This window comes from Tamandua tetradactyla, chromosome 16 (genome assembly GCF_023851605.1).
Source record: "Tamandua tetradactyla isolate mTamTet1 chromosome 16, mTamTet1.pri, whole genome shotgun sequence".
Lineage (NCBI taxonomy): Eukaryota > Metazoa > Chordata > Mammalia > Pilosa > Myrmecophagidae > Tamandua > Tamandua tetradactyla.
In genome coordinates this window covers 31578652-31593471 of record NC_135342.1, presented here as the reverse complement: position 1 = coordinate 31593471, position 14820 = coordinate 31578652, and the positions used below count along the sequence as shown (strand labels likewise).

At 39.3% G+C, this 14820-nt stretch overlaps 1 protein-coding gene across 10 annotated transcripts in view; it reads right to left on the bottom strand.

Moving 5' to 3' along the window:
* Positions 1 to 54: 54 nt before the first annotated feature.
* ZNF599 (zinc finger protein 599) overlaps positions 55 to 14820 on the bottom strand; it is a 210213-nt gene continuing 195447 nt past the window's right edge. For all 10 annotated transcript variants that reach the window (XM_077132175.1, XM_077132184.1, XM_077132178.1 and 7 more), the window contains one exon: positions 55 to 5144. In XM_077132175.1, coding sequence (XP_076988290.1) covers positions 3616 to 5144 — 1529 coding nt within the window. In that variant the 3' untranslated portion in view covers positions 55 to 3615. The remainder of the gene's footprint in view (positions 5145 to 14820) is intronic.

The window sequence follows — 14820 nt, the reverse complement described above, 5'->3', positions numbered from 1 at the left end:
TCCCAGACCATGCATCCACCCACCCACCCCCACAAAGAAAAAGACATGAAACAAATTTGATAGACATGCAAAGAGAAAAATTCGCAATTATAGTAGGATTGTTTTTTTAACACCATTGATTGATTAAACAAGTAGACAAAAAATCAGTAAGGACACAGAAGATATGAACAACACTCTCAACAACTTGACCTAGTTGACCTTTATAGAACATTCCATGCAACAAAAGCACAATAGACATTCTTTTCTATGCACATGGAACATTTACTAAGACAGACTACATTTTGGGTCATAATAAAATGTCAACAAGAAAGGATTCAAGTCACATAGAGAATGTTTTCAGGCTACATTCTAAGTTAGATTGTAACAGAAAATTAGCAAGAAAATCTGCAAATATTTGGAAATTAAATAATACACTTCTAAAGAAACTCCCATGAATCAAAGAAGAGATCAAAAGGAAAATTTGAAATGATTTAGAACTTACTGAAAATTAAAATATAGTATGTCAAAATTTATGGAATGCTACCAAAGCAGTAAAGTGAAATGTACCGCACTAAAATCCTGTATTACAAAAGAAAAAGGGTCTCAAATCAATGACAACTTCTACCTTTAGAAAGACTCAGGAACCCTGACTCAAATGCAAAACACTTAACTACAAAAATATTTAGGAAAAAACAAACAGGAGGAAATCTTTTGGGTTCCTGCTAAAACCATCCCATGGTTTCCCAGAACAATTAGAATTAAATCTAAATTTCCATAGAGCCCTACCTGTACAACTGGCCCTGCTACTCAACTACTCTATCTTGTCACTTGCCATTTTCCCCATCATGGCACACTAGACTTGAGCTTGTTTCTCCAATAGACCAAGCTCTTCCCAGCATTGGAGTCTTTGGCCTACCTGGTTGGTTTTCTTCTCCCAGATTACTATTTTCTACCTTTGAACCTAGTTGGGGCTCTTGTATCCTTCCTGGGTCTGCATATGACCTTGTTTACTTCTTAACATTCTTATGTGTTAAGACTTAATGTCCATCTTCCTACTCTTACTGACAAGAACACTAGAGCCCAACAGAAGTGGCATGGCCAATGTCATCTGACTTGTTATGTAAAAAACTAAATACAGATGGTCTGAAATCCAAATCCATCAACAGAACCTAAGCTCTTAGCCACCAGACTCAACTTCAGTCATAGCTATAGCACAGATGGCCTTCCTGAGGGAAGATGGGGTCTTCAAAAGGCAATGCTTTCCCATACAGTAAAAAAATTATACATGCTGTCATTATAAAACAATTTTATGAATAAGTGTACATGTAAAAACAAATTTAGAGAATACTGTCTCACTGGGAGATTCATGCACAAAGATACATAGTAAAGCAAGACAAGTAGATTCGCCCACAATGGTGATGTTAAATTTTGCATTTGGTCATCAACAAGATTGAGGGGAGCACAAAGTAAGGATATGATTATTTTTATATCTTTATATACATTTTTTAGCCAGAAATAGCAATGATGGTCTGTGTAGTTCAAAAGTTGCAGTAACAAAGGTATCAGTGGCTGAGAGAGTTCAGATAGTCAAGACGTCAAATAAACTCTGGAGGTCACTCTTACTCAAGCTTCAGTTAGACATTGCTACTTATCATAACTTGCCAAACCTGAACCAAAACAATTCCAGCCAATCACAAAGGACACCTAGGGCAACATATAAGATTCTACAAAGGTTCCATGCACTAGGATAACTTTCCATTAATCTACAACCTCCAGATGGGTCCCTGGACTACCCCATATTATTGATAGCCCCTTCCAACATGAAAAAGTTAGAATGGGCATAGCCCAAACACCTCTAAAGTGTAGAAGAAAGATCAAAGATGATAGTGGAGTTATACAGAGAAGGTAGGGTTTACTAAACAAATATGATTGCTGATTCAGTATATTGAATTTCTTTTAGTCTCCAGTGTTTTAGGGCAGGTAGAAGTAAAAACCTAAAATAGTGGAATTTTAACCTGTACCAAACTCTGATATCTGTTCTACAACTAGTTGTTGCACTGTGCTTTAAAATTTATTGCTTTTTTTGTATGTATATTATTTTTCACAAAAAAGAAAAAAAAAATCAATTGTGATGATAACAGTATTTATTCCTTCTAGCTTCCAATATTCTGGAGCAGCCAGAAGGAAAAATCTGATGACAAACTCGGATCTGTCCTGTAACTACTTGTTGAAGAGTACTTTGAAAACTATTGCTTTTTTCTTTCTTTGCTTTATACATATGTTATATTATACAATCTTAAAAGTTTTTTTTAAAAAGTAGCAGCAACAGTAACCCCAAAGGAGGAATTCTAAAATATCCTGCTGATGACATCACCATAGGACTAAGTCCATGGTGATAATTGTCAAACTATACATGTGTCTATACCCTGATCTGTCTGTTCAATTCCAGTCACTTTACGGCAAGTCTTGACAAGTATTTTCTAAGAAACAATGAGATTCCTTCTCCATGTTTGTTTTCATGAAATTGTAATGAGTTTAACTTGATGGTATTTTGCTTGTTTTTACTTGTAATCTAAACTGCTAAAAAACTAAAAAACTGCTAAAGTTGAGGAGAAGAAATCCTTCTATAGAGAATTAGACTTAAGTCTCAATCACAAGAATGAATCAGGACTCAACTAGTAAGGCCATACAGCTACACAAGCATCCCCATGCCACAGAGAAAATGATAAAATAAACAAACAAGTAGACTACAATCCAAAAAAAGAGACTGCTTAGTGTTCACAACCTCACAAAAGGGTTTGTAGTTTGTTTGTTTTCTGGGGCATGGGCAGGTTCCAGGAATCGAACCTGGGTCTCTGGCATGGCAGGTGAGAATTCTGCCACTGTGCCACCGTTGCACCACTTGGTTTGTTTTTATAAATAAAAATTCAAAGCCTTTAAGAAACCTAAACGGCACAGAAAAAATGTGCCCATTTGTTTGTGTTTTCTTCTCTCCTTAGATATGAAATAAAATATGGTGACAATATTTTTAGTATTCTAAATTCTAATTTCATGACTGAAGCCTTGATATTTCTCCAAAGACTTATCCTCTTCAAGGGTAGAGAATATTTTGGTACAAAGACTATTTTCAATATGTTTATAGAGCTGTCCTCAACAGTCCAACTCTACTGACACTAGATGGTAATGAATGTGTATTAAAAATACATAGGTAAAATACATTTTACCTCCCAAACCACATCACGGCTCAGCAGGAAAGTCGGAAGAAGCCATGCATGCTTCTTCCAGGAGACCTTTGTTTTCTATGTCTCCATCTCCACTAAGAGGAGAGTTGTTGCTGAAAGTTTTCCTACATGCATAACCACAGGGATGATTTTCAAGTATAGTGTAAGAATCTAGGCTGGGTCAATTTCTGATACGACTCTTTAGATGACAAGAGACAACCTGTCAAAAAAGGCTTTTTTTCATAGGGATAGCAATTATGTTACTCCTTAGGATGAATTCTTAGATACTAAGCAAGATACTTATTTTTCTGACCAAAATATTTTCCTTAGTAGTTATTTCAACATGTATTTCACCAATATAAGTTCACTCAAGTTGACTGAAGTAAACCCACTTGCAAAATGCCTTCCTATATCTTTAAACTCCACTGTGTATCTTTCGGTGGTGAGTGAAGGATGAACTGTGGCTAAAGGCCTTTCCACATATGCTGCACTCAAAGGGCTTCTCTCCTGTGTGACTTCTCATGTGTTCAGTTAAAGTAAAGCTGTCACAAAAAGCCTTCTCACATTCTTTGCACTCAAAGGGTTTTTCTCCAGTGTGAATCCTATTATGCCGAACAAAATTAGCAAGCTGGGTGAAGGCCTTTCCACATTCTCTGCAAACATAGGGCTTCTCTCCTGTGTGAATCCTCATGTGTTGAGTAAAAGAAGAGCTGTAGTAAAAGACTTTGGCACATTCTTTGCACTCCAAGGGTTTTTCTCCAGTGTGGGTCCTATTATGCCGGATAAAAACAGAGTGGTGGGTAAAAGTCTTTCCACATTTGTTGCACTCATACGGCTTCTCTCCAGTGTGAATCCTCATGTGCTGAATTAAGGAGGAGCTGTCACAAAAGGCTCTCCCACATTCTTTGCATTCAAAGGGCTTCTCTCCAGTATGGGTCCTACTATGCCGGATAAAAGTAGAGTGGTGAGTAAAGGACTTTCCACATTTACTGCACTCATAGGGCTTCTCTCCAGTGTGAATTCTCATGTGTTGAGTAAAGGACGAGCTGAGACAAAAAGCTTTCCCACATTCCTTGCACATAAAGGGTTTTTCTCCTGTGTGGGTCATATTATGCTGGATAAAAGTGGAACGATGGGTAAAGGCCTTTCCACACTCACTGCACTCATAGAGTTTCTTTCCTGTGTGAATTCTCATGTGTTGTACAAAGGAAGAGTTGTAGAAAAAAGCTTTCCCACATTCTTTACACAAAAAGGGCTTTTCTCTAGTGTGGGTTATATTATGCTGGATGAAGGAAGAGCGATGGGTGAAAGCTTTCCCACACTCTTTGCACTCATAAGGCTTTTCTCCAGTATGAATACGCTGGTGCTCTGTGAGGTGAGACCTGCGCTTGAAAGCCTTCCCACATTCCACACACTTGTATGGTGTCTCCCCAGTATGAAACCTCAGATGTCGAATGAAGTCTGCCATATAACGAGAGGCTTTCCCACACTCATGGCATTCATAGGGCTTTACTCCAACATGAATCTGTTGATGCCGAACAAGGGCCCAATTCTTGCTAAACCCTTTCCCACATTTCTCACATCTGTGGGGGTAGTTACTCCTTGCATCAGTCATGGGGGCTTTTTCTGGTCCATGGAAATCATATTCATGAAGAACATTTCCTAGAGTGACTGGCTCCAGTAAAATTCTTGAACACAGATTATTATCTCTTCCTAAATCATCATGTTCAGTGCTCAGCTTCCCAGAATATATCTCCTTGTGTGGTTCTTTTCCTTGTCTCAAGTTCCCTTCCTTCATTTCTGATGGTCCTTCCTGATCCCTGGCTTGCCCCAATCTTGAATCCCTGGGTGCTTCATGTGCCAGCCATTTCCAGAAAGAGGCTTCCTCAGAGAAGGCAAGCTGACAAGAAGTAGGCTTTGCAGTTTCATGTTTTGCTTGTTCACCTAAAGGGAATCCAGTACAAAAAAGGAAGCAATTAGTGATGCTAACATAGAAAAAACAAAATCACTTTAGTTGAAGAATGAAGATGAAAACATTGCCTCTCATACCTGCAGCATTTTTACCTTTCTTAAAACCTAGATTTGCACTTTCTTTCTTTTCTAATTCTTGGAAATCCTAACATGTTTAAAAGGAAATCCAGGAGGAGAAGCTGGGGCAGAGGACAGAAAGTGTGGAGTGAAGGCTCCTCCTCAGAGTCCAGAACTGGAAGGATAAGCAGAGTACTAACTACTCTGTGTGTAATGAATGAGCTCTAAGAGAGGACATCTCATAGTTGTACATGCACACAGGGAAGGTATACCTAACATGGCCCTGATGGGAAAGAGAAAGAGATCAGGGAAGGTTACCAGGAAAAGGTGCATGTAAGGGATTTCTAATGGAGAAGCAGAAGTTGCCAGACAGAGGAACTGGGAGGAAGATTATAAACCAAGCATACAAAGTACAAAGTCTCAGAGTCTACAGAGAATACTGAAATGCCAGGCAAAATGAAGGGAAGAATGCATTGTAGAGATGAGGATGGAGAGGCAGGCAGGGGCAGAGTGAAAGCAAATTGTCAGGATTTTGGTTTGGGTGAAAGTAGGGGAGGGTGAGCAGCATCTGGATGGATATATTGAATCTGTAAGGTGTGAATGAAAACTAGGTGCACAGACACAAAATAGATACTCAGATGAAGAAAATTCTAAAACAAATCCATTAAAGAAGACCTATATGAAAAGAGAGATTAATAGTATAAAGTTGTGAATTCTCCCTAAATCCATTTATAAATTCGATATAATCCTAAAAGCAGTGACACAAACAGACCACCAATGTTCATAGCAGAATTATTCACAATTTCCAAAAGATGGAGACAATCTAAGTGTTCATCCACAGATGAATGGATAAACAAAATGCGGTATATACGTAGGATAGAATATTATACAGCAGAAAGATGAAATGAGGTCCCAAAGCATATGATAACATGGATGAACCTTGAGGACATAACGTTGAGTGAAATAAGTCAGATACAAAAGGACTGATATGTATGATTTCACTATTATGACTATCATAAAGGTAATCTCAGAGGTTGCACTGTAGAATATAGCAGACCTAGAGATACAAAAAAAGCTAGAGACTGGGGAAAGCTACCCAAAGAGGTTGAACCTAAATGCAAGGAAACAGATAGAAGTGATGGTAACTAACAAGCGGGGTTAAAAGTAAGATGTGATATACAGATGAATATAATTGAATAGGGATGCACAGTGTCATGTATCCCACTGATTATATAAATAAATTCTCACATGAACTATTTCAAAGGTTCGATAATGGACAAAGAGTCAATAGTAGAGGGATATAGAGGGAAAAACTAAAAATGCATGCTGTGGCCAATGTTAATAGGAAAATATCAACAGTACCACAGCACTACCAAGGACAGCCAATCGGGGGAGGGTGGTGGGATAAGTAATAAGGGGTAGTTTTTATTTGATATTTGGTGGCACTGTGTTTGTCAGTTCTTTGTTGTTAAGAACCAATGAAAATCGTCTAAAAATAAGAGTTGATGATTGTAAAACCAAGTGAGGATTCTGTTAAAACATGGTTTGTTTATTTTGCACATTATCCATGATGCCCAATAGATGGAGGGAGCTGAAGGGTACAATGCCTGAGAAACAGAAAGGCAAACTGTGATACATTTATATGATGGAATATGGTTTGGCTATAATAAGGAAGGATGTTGAGAGGCATGCAACAAATTGAATAAACCTTGCAGACAATGTGTTGTGCAAAATAAGCCAAAATCAAAGGAACAAATATGCTACGGTCTCTTTTAGAAAATACTTATAAGGAAACTGGAACCTAGATTGTAAGCTCTTAAAGCAGTCATATTTAGTTCAGAGTTGTAAGTGTATTTCTAGATTCTGAGATGCTGAGCCCTATGTGTATCAGCTGGTATTTCCCTTGGAACATTAAGTGGCTCTGTGACTTGTGAGACCCAGAAATAGAGTGCTACAGACCTGAAAGTTAGCATAGCTATATATCATAACAGTTAAAGTAACTGAAAAAAGAGATCAGGCCTTAATCAGAATTAAAAATGAAGCCAATCTGGCTGGGACTAAGGTAAATAAGAATAGAGGGTAAAAGATGATAGTGTATGCAGTCTAGACCTTCACCTACTGTATGAGACCAAAATCAGAGAGGTTTATTATGTCTAGAACCTAAATTTTCTGTAACACAATCTAAATCAATGTGTCTCAATAGCTCTTTTAAACAACCCAAACTCCTGGAGTCCAGAATGGGAATGAGGCCTGGTAATTCTGTATAGCTTAATGAAATACCAGGATACATCTCTTACTATGGAGGGTAGACAATTGAAAGGTATTGGCAAAGTCCCTTGAGGGTCCAAGGCAAAAAAAAAAAAAAAAAAAGAAATGAATCTATTGGACTTTCCCATCTGGAAAACCCTAGGTACCCTCCCATGAAAGTAGGCTGAGCCCTTGTTTTGGGGGCTTGCCCTTATGGGACTTGTCTCTGTAGGGTAGAAGCTAAGACTACCCATAACAAGGCCTAAGATTTGCTTCCAGGCAGCCTTTTTGTTGCTCAGATGTGGCCTCTCTCTCTCTCCAAGTCCAATGCTATGAGGAAAATCATTGCCCTCCCCCTACATGGGACATGACATTCAGGGGTGAGAATCTCCCTGACAATGTGGGCTGTGACTCTCGGGGATGAGTCTGGCCCTGTCACGGTGGGATCGACAATGCCTTCTGGACCAAAACAGGTATGGAAATATAATAAAATAAAGCATCAGGGGCTAAGAGAGATCAAATAGAGTCAAGAGGTTATTCTAGAGGCTACTCTTATGCAAGATTCAGTTAGATAGTGGTAACTGCCAAGGTTTGCTAAACCCCAACTAACATCACTCCTGTTTATTCTTAAGTACACCTAGGGCTTGAACTGAGACTCTATAAAGGTTTCATGCACCATTTGTTTTCCTGGAACCTATAACTCCAGAGGGTTTCCAGGTGAGATAAATCTTGGAACCCAGAGGGACCAGCCTCTCCAAGATTACCAATTAATTACATCCCTCTATCCTTTAGTGTTGACACCCTTTCTCAACATGAAAAAGTCAGGACGGCATTGATCCTATAGACTGGGAGAAGGATCAAAATAGAAGAAGGAAGTATAATAGAGAAAACAGCATTTAACAAATGAGTGTGATTGCTAAGTCACTATATTAATATTCCTTTTAGCTTCCAGTATTTTGGAGTAGCTAGAAGGAAATATATTTGAGATGGTGGAAGAATGGTAGCCTAAGACAAACTCTGGGATCTGTTCTGTCACTACTTTGAAGTGTGCTTTGAAAAATACTGCTTTTTCTTTCTTTGCTTTGTATATAGATTTTACAATAAAGAAATGCTAAAGTAAGAAAAAAAACCGTAAAGGGGAAGATACCAACTATTGATGGGAATGTGGATCAATGGGTACTCACACACTGTGGGAATATGAAATGATGCAGTCACTCTGAGAACTGGGGTTTCTATTAAAGGTGCTCATTTATCTATACTATACTATGACCCCAAAAGAAATCTATATTTATATTTACCAAAAAATACGATCAAGAATATTCATAGGAGGATTCTTCATAATATTCTAAGAATGGATACCAAGCCAAATGGATACCATGAGTAGGAAAATGGATATATCAATTACAGAATGTTCCTACAATGAGATATTGCACAGGAATGAACTAATTCCAACTATATGCAACCACATGAATGGATTTTAGAGTCATAATGATCATTGAAAGGAGACCATTAAAAGAAGACAGACATGACAGAGAATGTTTCCTTAATAGCCTTCAAAACTAATCTATGATGAGAGAATCTAAACACTGGTTACTCTTGTAGGCAGGGATATAAACAAGAAGACAGAAGGAATTTGCTGAGATGCTAGAAATATTGTGTATCTTGACTGGGGTAGTGTTACTCAGTTCATACATCAGTAAAAGTTCATAAAGATGAACTTCTTTTATTTTGGGGGGTGCATGGTCTGGGAATCGTGTATTCTACAGCTGAACTACCTATGAATCCCAAAGATTAACTTTTAAGATATGTATTTCACTATGTGTAGGTTACACCTATAATATAAAAACAAAAGAAGATGTAGAAAAGGGGAGGCAAGGTCCAAAGTGGATATCTCTTCTAAAAATGAGAAAACTGTTCCAAGATGCTTGTTTGTTCAGGTGAAAGAGAGCTAACAACATTTAGATGCCTTTGGACAGCCAAAATTTTTTTATGTCAGAAACCTCACCACGTTTTTTTATGTTGAGTAGAGAAACGATAATGATACAGACGATGGAAGAAATAAGTGAAACAGCATGTTGCCTGATGCAGTGAACAGATTCTAATGTGGCTTCCTACAAGCCCCACCTCCTGCTGTTCCCACCCTGTATGATCTCTCTGAGTGCTGAGAGGACCATAATTTGCTTCTAAAGAATAGAATAAATAGCAGAGGTGAGGGGATGTACAAGATTAAGTGTATGTAATTACATAAATTTTTGTGTCTATGCTGCTGCAATCAGTTCCACTCTTGCTGGATTTGAAGAAACAAGCTAACGTGTTCATACCTGCCTCTAATTGCAGCTTTGAAAAGGACCCAGCTAACCTAGACTCCTGATTCACAGATAATATGGAATAAGTGTGATGTTTTAAACCGTTCTGTTTGTGGTAATGTTTTACACAGTGTGCCAGTTTGAAAGGATTATGTGCCCTAGAAAAGCCATGTTTTAAATTCTGATCCATCTTGTGGAGGCAGCCATTTCTTTTAATCCCTGTTCAGTACTGTAGGTTGGAAACTTAATTAGATTATCTCCACAAAGATGTGACTCACCCAGTTGTGGGTATTAACCTTTGATTAGATGGAAGATGTGACTCCACCCATTCCAGATGGGTCTTGATTAGTATACTGCAATCCTTTAAAAGAGGAAACATTTTGGAAAAAGCTACAGACCCATGAGACTGACCAGAGCCCAAGCAGCCAGAGACGTTTAGAGATGAAGGAATTCACCCCCGAGGGAGCTTCATGATATAAGAAGCCTGGAGAGAAAGCTAGCCATTTCTCTGATGTTGCCATTTTTGCCATGTGTCTTTCTAGTTGAGAGAGAAACCCTGAACTTCATTGGCCTTTCTTGAGTGAAGGTAACCTCTTAATTTGGACATTTTTATAGACTTGCTTTAATTCGGACATTTTCACAGCCTTAGAAACTGTCAACTTGCAACTTAATTCCCCCTTATAAAAGCCATTCTGTTTCTGGTATATCTCATTCCAGCAGCTTGCGAACTAGAACACAGAGTAATAGATAACTAATATAGTGCACAAGGCAGGAGAACATGTGACCTAGACTGTGGTGGAGGAATAAGCCATGGCTGGGCACAAGAGTCTTCCACAGAGGTGAGACGGGAGCTACAGGGATGGGTCAGATGTGGATGGCTCTATAAGGGCTAAAGAGCAAGAAAAATAAGTATGTACCCTTTATTTTCAACATGATATAGGTTATATGCTTAAACAACAGTGACTAGGGAAGTGGTGATATTTGGAATAAGGTGTTAGTGGCTGGTGAAGTGGGGTAAAAGAGAAAGAACTGACCAGAGGCATAGAGAATACATGGGGAGACCAGTTAGGAATTTGTTAATATGATGCAGGCAAGAGATGATGATAGCTGGGACTAGGTTGTTAATGTTGGAGATAATGGAATTGGTGGGCATGGATTCAGGAAAGGCATATGTATTTGTCACAGTTCTCTTGAGAAAGAGAACCAAAAGGAGATACCTGTAAATACGATATTTATAAAGGTGTCTCATGCAACTGTGGGAATGGAAGAGTCCACAATCCGTAGGGCAGGCTGTAAAGCTGGCAGCTCCGATGAAGGATCTGGACAAACTCCACTGAAGTGGCTCACTGACTGAAGAAGCAGTGAAAAAGTCTCTCTTCTTCCATAAAAGCCTTCACCTGATTGAATTATCTCATTGTGGGAGACACGCCTTAGTTGATCACAGATGTAAAATCAGCCAAAGTTGCAATCAACTGACTGACGATTTAATATACCAGCATTCTGCTTTATCAATCAGCGATGAAACATCCTTGCAGACCAGTGCTTGATGTAAAATAGTCAAGATTTGGGGATGGTTAATATTGGGTATGGGGGAGACGGAGGTGTTGAAGGTTTGTCTAAGTTTGTTTCTGGTTTTCTCATCTTACTGGATGGCCAAGCCATTAAGTGAAAATGAGACAATGGGAGGAATGGGTCCTTTTTCAGCATGGTGAGTGTGAAGTCCCTTTGAGATATTCAAGTGAAGATGAAGATTGGGAAGAAGGGAGAAGGTCTGGGACAGACTCTAAAGGGTTGAGGAGGGGGTGAGAGATGTCTACTCACTGGGTAGCCCAAAGGAACACTAAAAGGGAAAAATCATGATTCTGTGTGGTGCCAATCCACACACTTAATGACTTCAGTGTCCTTAGAACTCCAGATGAGGAGCAAAGGCAAATGTCATCTTGAGGTTTTACAAGACAGAAGAACAAGACAACAGGGCTAGGGACTGCTTTTGAGTGACTAATTCACAAGAATGAATACATGCATGGGTGGATGGATGTATATATGATTAGTTGGAGAAGGCAGAAAAGTAGGGACGATGAAAAGTATAGTTGAAGATGGTAATCTGATGAAAAAGGGATGTCAGTTGATTGCATCTGTGGCTGATTACACCCGCGATCAATTAAGGAGTGTCTCTTACAATGAGATAATTCAATCAGCTGTAGGCTTTTAAGGAAGAAGAGAGACTCACTGCTTTCTTCAGACAGCAAGCTTCTCCTGTGGAGCTAGTCCAGACCATTCATTAGAGCTGCCAGCTTCATGGCCTGTCCTGTGGATTTTGAACTCTTCCATTCCCATGGTTGCATAAGAAATCTTTATAAATCTCATATTTACGGATCTCTCCTATTGGGTCTGTTTCTCTAGAGAACCTTAACACAGCTTGGTACCAGGAGTGGTTCTTGAGAAACAGAATATTCAAAATGGGTTTTTACAATTGGTTTTCTACTCTTAACTAAACTCAGAGGCACTAATGACTCTAGTTTCCAATAATCAAGATGGCACTGACAGTCCATGGGATGAATTGGCAAAAGAGATACTTACAATATCACCATTAGATTCTACTAATTGTAAACTTATGCTAGACAAAGCTCTGAGTAAGAATGCTTTTGACACCTTTATGGCGTTTTGTGGAATTAAGAGATGTAATGATGTTGGCTGGTTTTTATAAACGCTGGATACAGTGCTGAGGGAAAGGACTGTATGAACGATGTAAACATTTCAATTTGTACCTTGAAAGAAAATCTTATTTCCTGTGGTTGCAGACTTGAGATCTCTGAAAGCCTGATGCAAAGCCTCACTGTGCAGGTAGCAAATTTACAACATAAACTGAAATCTCAACCTTGCAGGGTGTCTGCATTAAAGTAAGGGCTTAGACTGGAAAAGAATGGGATCCTGAAATGTGGGATGGGGATATATGGCTTGATAATGATGGTGATAGGAGATGGAATCCCTGGAATCTGCTGATTCAACCTCCAGCCTGCCTTGAGGAAACACCTTCCCAGACTATAGTCTCATCAGAGGAGTCTGCCATCCAACCTTCAACTAAAGAGATTAACCCTTTGGTGCCATTAACCCTCCCCTGGGGAAATGACCTCACTCCTCTGCTGGAGCAACCAACCCAGTTTCAACAGATGTTCTAGTTTGCAAGCTGCTGGAATGTGATATACCAAAAACAGAATGGCTTTTAAAAAGTAGAATTTAATAAGTTGCAAGTATACAGTACCAAGGCCATGAGAATGTCCAAATTAAAGCAAGTCTATAAAAAATGTCCAAATTAAGGTACTAACAAGAGGTTACCTTCACTCAAGGAAGGCCAATGAAGTTCAGGGCTTCTCTCTCAACTGGAAAGGCACATGGCAAACATGGAGACATCTGCTAGCTTTCTCTCCAGGCTTCTTTCATGAAGCTCCCCCAGGGGCATTTTCCTTCTTCATCTCCAAAGGTCTCTGGCTGCATGGACTTTCATGGCTCTCTGTTTCTAGCAGTTCTCTCCAAAATGTTTCCTCTTTGAAAGGATTCCAGTAAGCTAATCAAGACCCACTTGGAAAGAGTGGAGTCACATCTTAACTGAGATAATATAATCAAGCGCCCAACATACAGTACTGAATAGGGATTAAAAGAATGGCAGCTCCCACTAGACAGATCAGGATTAAAACATGGCTTTTCTAGGGCACCTAATCATTTCAAACCAGCACATCAGATAAAACTGCAATGGAATACCCTGAGGTAACTGGCTTAAAAGACATTTCTATTTCTTTTCATGACCCACCTCTACTACCCCTCTTTTATTCAAGACCTATAAGTAAAGTCTCAACAGGCCCAAAAAGTTGAGGTACACAGTGTGGCCCATGAGGAGGTACGCTATAGTCCAAAAGAATTGCACGAGTTTTCCAATCTATATATAGAGAAATCAGGGGAATGTGTGTGGGAATGGATATTAAGAGTATGGAATAATGGTGAAGGATTATAAAATTGGATCAAGCTTAATTTATTGACATGGGCCCACTAAGCAGAGATTCCATATTCAATGTGGTAGCTCGAGGGGTTAGAAAGGGCATTGTGCTGGTTTGAAAGGAAGTATGCCCCCTAAGAAAAGCCATGTTTTGATATAAATCCCATTTCATAAAAGTAGAATAATCCCTATTCAGTACTGTATATTTGAAACTGTAATGAGATCATCTCCCTGGTTGATGTGATTTAGTTAATAATGGTTGTTAAACTGGATTAGGGGATGACATATCTTCACCCATTTGAGTGGGTCTTGATTAGTTTCTGAAATCCTATAAAAGAGGAAACATTTTGGAGAATGAGAGATTCAGAGAGAGCAGAATGATGTAGCCATGAGATGCAGAGAGTCCACGAGCCAGCAACCTTTGGAGATGAAGAAGGAAAATGCCTCCCGGGGAGCTTCATGAAATAGGAAGCCAGGAGAGAAAGCTAGCAGATGACGCCATATTCGCCATGTGCCCTTCCAGCCGAGAGAGAAGCTCTGACTGTGTTCACCATGTGCTGTCTCACTTGAGAGAGAAACCCTGAACATTATCGGCCTTCTTAAACCAAGGTATCTTCCCGTGGATGCCTTTGATTGGACATTTCTTTAGACTTGTTTTAATTGGGACATTTTCTCGGCCTTAGAACTGTAAACCAGCAATTCATTAAATTCCCCCTTTTAAAGCCATTCCGTTTCTGGTATATTGCATTCTGGCAGCTAGCAAACTAGAACAGGCATTAACTGTTTGTTTGGATGGTTGGCTGAAACATGGATGAAAACATGGCTGACATTACCTGAGGTCAAAATGGCAGAACTGCCCTGGTACAATGTAGATGAGGGGATCCAGAGGCTTAGAAAGATTGGAAAGTTAGAGTGGATTTAATATGGAAGACATGCTCACATATCCCAGGAATGGCCAAAGGACGTATCTTTCACCAGGCCCTTGAGAAATAAATTCATGAGACTAGGTCCATCATCCTTGAGGAGCTCTGTAGTCACCCCTCTCTGT